This window comes from Zingiber officinale, chromosome 2B (assembly GCF_018446385.1).
Source record: "Zingiber officinale cultivar Zhangliang chromosome 2B, Zo_v1.1, whole genome shotgun sequence".
NCBI classification, from domain to species: Eukaryota; Viridiplantae; Streptophyta; class Magnoliopsida; order Zingiberales; family Zingiberaceae; genus Zingiber; species Zingiber officinale.
In genome coordinates, this window is record NC_055989.1 from 523,359 (window position 1) to 532,383 (window position 9,025).

The 9,025-nt window shown below is 39.5% G+C and overlaps 1 protein-coding gene across 1 annotated transcript; it reads right to left on the reverse strand.

Moving 5' to 3' along the window:
• Positions 1–2,235: 2,235 nt before the first annotated feature.
• LOC122048050 (subtilisin-like protease 4) lies at positions 2,236–4,410 on the reverse strand. The gene has a single exon (XM_042609658.1). It carries the CDS (start codon positions 4,408–4,410, stop codon positions 2,236–2,238), a length of 2,175 nt encoding a protein of 724 aa, XP_042465592.1.
• Between the last annotated feature and the right edge of the window lie 4,615 nt (positions 4,411–9,025).

Here is a 9,025-nt window from a genome sequence, read left to right on the forward strand (position 1 = left end):
ACCCCATCTTGACCACTCTAGGGTTGGTCCTGATTTGAACCTTGTTGTCAACTCTTAATCGGACCATAACGCTAAAAAATTATGATAACATTGTAAGGTTAGGAGAGTCTTATAAGCATAGCCCCTACTTATGGGAACAAACATTCTTGCCTAATGTTAAGTGATTACATAATTCTAAGTAAACCCCAATTAACTTTTAAAAAAAATTATGGATTTAGTGAAAAATTTTAGCGACAAAAAAAAATTGTTACAAATCTGTAACAAAATTCAGGACAAAAAAGGAAATCGTGGACATTTGGATTTTGTTAGAAAATATTATGGATGATTGATGTATATGTTTTTTATAAATACCAAGGCATATTTATTAATATTCATAATAAATTTAGCGATCTATTTCACAGTATAAATATGCCAATGAAATATATTTTTTCCTTTTTTCCTCAAAAATTACAGATTTGTCGCAAATTTCATAGCAGATAATTATTCTTGTCGCAAATTTTGTAGCAAAAAAATATCAAGTTTGTGATAAATTTTACAATGAAAATAAATTCTTCCTATCTTTTGAGACAAATTTTTGTAACAAATAGTTTGGTTGCAAAACTTGTCATGAAAGATAATTTGGTTGCAAAATTGTCCACGGAAGATAATTTGGTCATAAATTTTAGACAAAATTAAGTTTCGTTGTAGATTTACGACTAATTATATTTTTGTCAAAAAATTTGTAATAAAAATCTTTATTACTTTTGTAGCAGATTTTGTAATGAAAATATTTTTCGTCACAATTTTACGATGAAGTTTATTTTAGTTTATTTTTTTGTCGCAAGACTTCGCAACAACATATTTGCGATGAAAAAAAATTGTATTGCAAAAAATTAAATGCTGCATCATCATAAAATTCATGGTAAATGGTTTTTTTTTGGTAGTTGTAAGATCAAGTTATTTGTCTTGGTAAGAAATGTAGAACCAAAACAAATTATTTGATTTGAATATTCCAAATCAAAACTTTAAGGAAAAAAATCTGAAATGATTAAATCTATTAAAACCAAAACCATAAAACGGAATGAAATTTGAAGTTTTAATTTGCTATAGGAAGGTGTACCAGGGTAAACTCCCGCGTCCCATAAAAAGTTTGAAGTGCCCTAGATTTATGCACAAATCCTCTTTCTATTACTAGTGCCTAAATACCAAAACTTAGAAGGATTGACACTGGAGGTCTAGCTGATCTATCTTTTTAAAAATATATACACATAAACATGGAAACATTCATCATTCCTCTTGATTCATCACTCCATTCAAAATCGAGGTCATAAATACTCATCCGGCCATCATTAATGACAAAAAGGAAATTAATGAAGTAAAAGTAATCATTGCTTCAAATGTTCAAATTCAAAAGTATAAGGGGCGTTTGATTTACATTTTCAACGTTATTTTTTTTTTTTGAGAAAATGGAAAACGCTTTTGGTTTGCGTTTTCCATGTTCATTTTTTAAAAAATGAGAAAACATTTTATAAGAAAACGAAAAACGCGAAAAAGTCATTTTCTAAAAAATAAAAAATACGCATTTTTCAGAAAATAAAAATGAAAATGGGACAAATCAAACGCAGCCTAAATTTTTTAATAGACTCATAGGATTTTCAATCAACACGTCAAAAGAAACTAAAAATAGGGTAGGGTTAACTATCATGTATTCTCTTCCAATTTTTTATTCAAAGAAAAAACTGACTTAATCAAAATACAAAATGATCCGATGAATTTGTTCATTTTAGAGAGATCAATAATATTGTAGAAAATCTTTTGTAATTTTTAAAATTTTAATTATTAGAGAGCAATAAGTATACTAATCTATGTGATATATATTTTTTTTTCATATAGTCAAAGATGATAGGACTAAATTATTGTTTTGGCACACTAATACATCAATTAATTAATGGTCTTTGTGAGATATTAATGTGATATTTTGTTGATATTAATGGTTTTAAAAATAATAATGGCATTTGACCAAGTATTCCAAATTATTAATTTTTCTAAAATATTCACCTTTTACCTTAACTGAAAAATCATGACCAAGTGGGGGCTCAATTAACTATATAATAGTAAAAAAAACACTTATAAAAATATTAATTTATGATATGGAAAGGAGAAGTAACCAAAGTTATTCTTTCCTACATTCTTCTTAATAACTGAGAATAATAATATTTGCAAGGAAGAAGACCAGCTCAGGCTAGTTCTGCATCACTAGTAGGCAGAGACGATAAATGGGCTGGTCACAACATGTTTACCATCATCAGAGGTCCAAGTCAACTTTCCCTCCACGAACTGATTATTGCCCGAAGTGGGAGGTCCGTTGGCGCCCCATTTCACACTCACGGTGAACGACTTCTGCTCGTTTAGCTCGTTGAATGTCAACGTCTCGGGGGTGACAGTAGTCGACACAACAGTCTTCGATATGCTCACCGACACCGTGTAGCTTGATTTCGCCAATCCGACGTTCGTGACGGTGCGGGTCACTTTGGCCGCGGCCCTGCCTCTGGGGGCCAGTAGAATCGACGGGTAGTTGAGCTCCTCTTCAATCACACTCTTCGAGCACTTCGTGACTTCGCGCGCTATATTTCTAGCGCCTTCTTCACCGAATTTGCCACAGATGTAGTAGACGTAGTCATCGTGGGTGATGTCGTAAATAAGACCGGGATCGACAGCTTTGTTAGGGTTGACGTGTCCTGCGCCCTTAGCGAAATAGTGCGCCGGCTTAAGTAACTCGTCAAAGACGTCAGCGTCTGCCGTGGTGATGATCGCAGACCTGATTGCTGCCGGCGACCAAGTAGGATGTACGGCCTTTATGAGCGCGGCGACACCGCTGAGGTGAGGCGCCGCCATGGACGTGCCGGATTCAATTTTGTACTGATCCGGAGTGACATTGGAATGAATATAGGCTGCGAAGATGTTAAGGCCAGGGCCAGAGATGTCTGGCTTGATGATTCTCGGCGTTGCCTGAGACGGCCCTCGAGAGGAGAAGAAAGCCACGACGGGGGCGGGGGATACGCCGAGAACTGTCCCGTTGAAGACGATCGACGCAGAGGGGTCCAAAGTAGAGTTCAAATACGATTTGATGTCGGAGCCGTCTTGGATGGTGAGCACTACTCCGGGAAAGTCCATCTTCTTGATCGAGATGGTGGCGCCCTCTGTCTTTGGGGAAATGGAGATCAATGCCTTGGCGCCGTGGGACTTGGCGAACGTCGCCACACGTACAAGATTGTCGCAATCGACCTCGCATACCCAGACACTGCCCCTGTGTCTATCATCGGTAGGCTCCCTGTTGCAGTATGGCGACTCGGTGGGGTAGTACAGGGGAAGAGAACTTTCAAGGAAGTTGCTAGGTTGGTCGAGAGACTCTCCGGGGATCACCTTCCCATTGGGAAGCTTCACGAAGGCCCTGAAGCTTCGATCGACGCTGCTGGCCGCCACCGTGAGGATCCACGGTGCCTCGTTGGAGACGGTGAAGTAGTCAGGTCCATCGTTGCCGCCAGCGCAGCTGACGAAGATTCCCTTCTTGGCAGCCGCGAACGAACCAATGGCGATTATATCTTGGTCGAGAGGCGTGGAACGGCCACCTAGCGAGAGAGAAAGGATGTCGACGCCATCCTTGACAGCTGCGTCCAACCCAGCGAGGATATCGGCGGAATAGCAATTGCCTTTGCGGCCACAGACCTGATAGATGGCAAGGTGTGCCCGAGGGGCCATTCCGGCGGCCGTGCCTTTGGCAAAGCCGAAGTAGCTCGCGTTTCGGACGAAGTTACCAGCGGCAGTGGCGGAAGTGTGGGTCCCATGGCCGACCGCGTCAACGGGAGGACTCCCATCGACGATCATCGACCTGGCTCCGATGAGCTTGTTGTTGCAACCGGTCTCGAGCTCACACGAGCCCTTCCACGTCGAGGGCGGAGAAGGGACCCCCTCGTCGTCGTAGGAAGGGTGGCCGGGTGTCACGCCGCTGTCGAGAACTCCGATGATGACTCCGCTCCCGAGGTTCGAGTCATTCCACAGCCCCTTGCTGCCGACCTTGAGCCCGAGGAAATCCGGCGTGTGGGTAGTCATCACGCGCAACACTCGGTCGGGGAACGCGCGCACGAAGCCATTCTTCTTCCCCATTGCCTGCAGCTCTTCCTCCGTCAGTGTGGCGGCGAACCCGCTGAAGACGTCGCTATAGGAGTGCAGCAGCCGGCGATCGACGACTCCAGACGCCTCGACGGCCGGCGGAAGGAAAGATTCGTGCCACCTCTTCAGGCTCCCTTCCGTCAGCGGCCGAGCCGGCTCTTCCACTTGAATAATGTAACGGCTCGCAGAAGAAGGAGAGGCAACGGAAGGATTCGAGAAGAAGGCAAGGAGAAAAAAGAGCAAGCATGGCGCAAGATCCATTTCGGGAATCTGAATAGCTAACTTCTGATAAACAAAGATCCTTCTGTACCATATATAGGGAGAGCCGTACGCTGCTAAATTTGGAGACCAATTAAAATATAATAATTCCTCCGTTTTAGAATCTATTTAACGTATAATATATATTTAAAATATAATAATTCGTCGTTGTAGAATCTACTAAATACCTAATATATTCATATGATAATTCATGGAAATATTAAATTACGTGTCTGTCAAATAGTAATTACATGCCGATTTGGTGCATCATTAATTCCTCAGCCTCTTGCTATCTCTGTAGAAATTTTACTTGTATAACACTAAAAAATTTTCAGGCAGAGTTTTTAATAAAAGTAAAACCATGCCATATGATCACTTGGCTAGTAAATTTGAGCATGGATTCTCTGATTTGTAAATTGTGGATTAAAGGATGATCCATTTTTTTAGATCATTGATTTAGATGGACCCCACCTATTTAAAGATGGGGTTCATCCAAATCAAAAATCCTCATGCAATGGACCATCTCCTGGTCTATAATTTGAGGACAAGAAAATTTCTACTGAGTAAATTTATATTTTTGTTAATTTTATAGATACCACCGGGTGTAATAAATAATTACCTGATCACAAAGTCGAATGAATAATTAATATTTTTTATTTAAATAAGAAAGAAATATGTTGTAAATATTTAATTAAGGATGATTGGATTTTTTAGGGGAGAAGGAAATAAATTCATATTAAAATTAAATAAAATGAATTGAAGGTAGATATAGGAACTATTTAAGATATTTTTGATAAATTAAAGATTTGATTTTTTTTATTGTTGGGAATTAGTAATTTTTATTGGTTATTGCCTAGGTGAATAAAAAATAAGTAAAATAATAATAAAAAAGACATCCTTAATTATTAGAATTGTTAAAAATATATTCTATTTTTAAAATAATAAAATACTATATTACATTTCTCATACTTAATGATCTGATTAGAGGTCGAGAAATGGATCAAATTCCACTAGAAAACACGTAGTTGATTGGGGTATTTGCCACGTAGCACTTAATTCTATTTTCTTGGTGGAATGGTCGTCTCACTATAGTTCCAATGAAAGGTGAACTGAAAAGAGACACTCTTAAAGATGGTAGATTTTTCTAATGCCGGTCCCACAGATATAGAAAAAAGTAAATGTACGTACACAGGTGTTAGGCGCGCATGGTGAGATAAACCTTAAATCGTCTTAAAGAAGATTAAAAGTATGGTTGAGTCGAGCTCGACTCAACCCCATAGGAAAGCAATGAGTCGCATGGCGAACACTAACAGAGTGGAATTCCCGTAGGAGGAAAGGAGTGTACAAAAGGTATATAATCATTTTAGAGATAACATGATCAGGAAATCATGGGTAAAAATAGTGACATAAATGCTATGGTTGCTAATACATGGGAGGCTATCTGTTCGCGTTAAGCAGAAGTATTAATTAGGAGGATAGGTTATGCGCCTTCTGCCGACATGAGGAGGGTACATCATATTTGGAGGGCGGGTGATCACAACACGTTTAAGGGGATGAGGTTTGATGCAGAGTTGATTTTCAGGAAAATACATATTCATATTTACAGGTTACGTTGCTTGGGAGATGGCCACACACGAGTAGCTTGGGAGATGGGGATCGATGAACAGCCAGTCCCTTAACGCTGGAGGGACTTTCTGTATTTATAGAAATTTTGGTTTCTTTATTTTTTTAATGAGATGCATGTCCTCTATGGTACATACCGTTTATGATCGATTACTATAAAGTTTTGCTAAAGCTGTCATTTTTTGTGACGGTGTTGTATAAATGCATAAATGATAAAGAAGCAGACCATTTTCAAGTATTGCTACATTATCACATTTATTTATTTTTAACTCCTGCCCATTTATAATAAACCTCTTTAATACCCTTCCTTATATGAAAGGCACACTGCCTTAAACATTTCTTGGCCAGGTTAATATCTTGTCTCAAGTTTTTTCTGTAAGATCAGGGTGAATCATGTGTTTTTAAATGCCTTTTCTTGTCTTTTGTATTTAAAAATCTTTGTTCGGAATTCAAGCATGCAAATGAAGCAAAAAAACATCGTACAAAAAGTAAGCACAAGCATAGGTCGATTTTATTTGGTTCGAAACCCCAATGATTTCTACTTTAAGATTTAGTGATCCTTTGGACCATATTTAAATGGAGATCCACTAATATTCTCCCCAAAAAACCCTCGGAGAGAAGCCAGAGTACAAAATGAGGGAAGTACAACAATCCTACATTTTCCCATGCAATAATAGTATGCAATCAAATAATAGAAATTCGTTATCCAACACGTGTGGATGAGAAGTGATGAACTCGTGTGTTGGTGACGGTCTCAACACAGCTTGGTCAGAGTTGTTCTTGGCATAGTGTGAAGGATCGAAAGTGTTAGAGGGGGGAGGGGGGGATGAATAACGCTCGTAGCTATTTTAACGATTTAAAACTAAGAGTAGAAACGCAGCAGAAAGTAAATGCAAACACACAGAGACGCAAGTGGTTTACTTCGTTCGGAGCCTATCTCGACTCTTACTCGAAGGCCCGCAGTCCTTGACCGCTTTCGGTGGGCAACAACTATATGTCGGAAAGATGATTACAAGTTGGAGTACAATTAAGTGCAATAAAGGAACTATACCAACGAAAAGAGAACAGAGAACTTTGGAGTGATTCGTTGGAGTAGCAGAGCGTTGTTGAGGCGTTAGCAGCAGCACATGGAAGAGCGCAGTTTTTTGTTCGAAATCGATGATCTGAGCTGCACCTCGAGGCCTCCTTTTATAGCTCTGCAAAATCTGATCCAGATCCCCAAGCTTCGGGATCAAGTTTGACCCGACGCGGATCGGTCGACCGATCCCAATGTTCGATCGACCGATCAGGCGATCTTCTCCCATCCGATCCGCCCAATCCTCTCGCTCCGCTGGTCAAACTTTATCTGAGGTTCGGTCGACCGATCACCGTTTACGGTCGAACGATCAGCTGTTCTGACTTAGCCCAGTCAGCTTGATCCAGTCGACACCAAACCCAGGTTCGATCGACTGATCACGAGGTCCGGTCGACCGATCCCCTTGTCGAGCCCAGTCCAACCTTTAGAGATCTGATCTGTTGGCTTGTGGGTTCGGTCGACCGATCCCAAGGTTCGGTCGACCGATCCCGGTCACTTCTAACCTTGCACAAAAAGGTTAGTCTCCTGCAAAACAGAGTTAGAGCAAAATGGATAATATGTAAACAAATGAATTGACAGCCTTCGGACTGTCCGGGTCTGACTTCGGGTTTCCGACCGAAAACCCTAGGTCGACCCGACGCCTACTGTTCCCTCTACGGAGAACGCGTCCTCACCTACTCCACTCAGGAGATTTACCTGATGTCAGTCCGGTCCTCCAGACCGACTGGACTTTCCGCCTAGGGTTACCACCCCCTAGGACCTAGGGTTACCGCCCCCTAGGATTTTCCTCCACCTAGGGTTACCTCCTCCTAGGACCTAAGGTTACCGCCCCTTAGGGTTTTCCTCCACCTAGGGTTACCTCCCCCTATGACCTAGGGTCACCACCCTCTAGGGTTTTCACCTACTTAGCCGCAGCTAGGACTTTTGCCTAAGTATCACTTAGGACTTTCCTGCAATCTCCATGAACCTTGTTAGATAACACCACAGCTTAACTTTGAGCCCTTTGCCATAATCAAAACTCAAGTTCGATCATCTGGTGCTCACTGCACCAACAATCTCCCCCTTTTTTATTATGACAACCTCGGGTCAAAGTTAAGTAAAACATAACATTAAATAAAGGAATAAATAATAGAAGTTAACCATGAGCATGAATGCAATTTAAATTTTATGCTTCCCCTTTCATTATGTTTAATTTCTTGATTTCTTAACTTTGACTTTTCACTCCCCCTTTGACATAAATCAAAAAGGAATTAACACAAGAGAGAAATCGTCTCTTTAATTTTAAGCTCCCCCTAAAGGGTAGTATAGTTTAAGTACTTAGACTTAATTTAAAAGGCTTTTGAAAATAATAGTTTTCTTAAAAAGACTTTTTCTTTAAAAAAATTATTTTGAAAACCACTTAGCTAAATTTGAAATGCTTAACTAAGTTTTCAGCTTAAAAATGATTGAGTTGAGAAAGTATCTTGCCAAGTGGCTAAGTTTAGAAAATAATTTAACTCAGTTTAGTTAGAGAAAACTTAATTAAGTACTTAGCTTAGTTTCTAGAGGAGTTATAATTTAAAAGTCAGGTCATGAATAACTTTAATTTTAAAGCTAAGTTAAAAAATAACCTGAATTTTTGAAGATAAGGAAAAATTAGTTTTTAATTTTTAAATCAAGTCAAAGATAATTTTATTTTAAAAACCAAAAAAAATACTTTAAAGAACAACTAACTTGGAAAAACTAACTTTAAGACCAACCCAAAATCACTCCCCCTTAATGCCTTAATAACTTTAAGTAAGGTTATTCATTCAAATTCAGTTGGTCCAAGCATGAGTCAATATGTTTCAGACTATTTACTTTTGAGAGGTATCAGAGCCCTAAAGTTCATGCTTGAGTGAACTCAAACTGGTTTACATATCAAGCACGTTGTTTTACGGC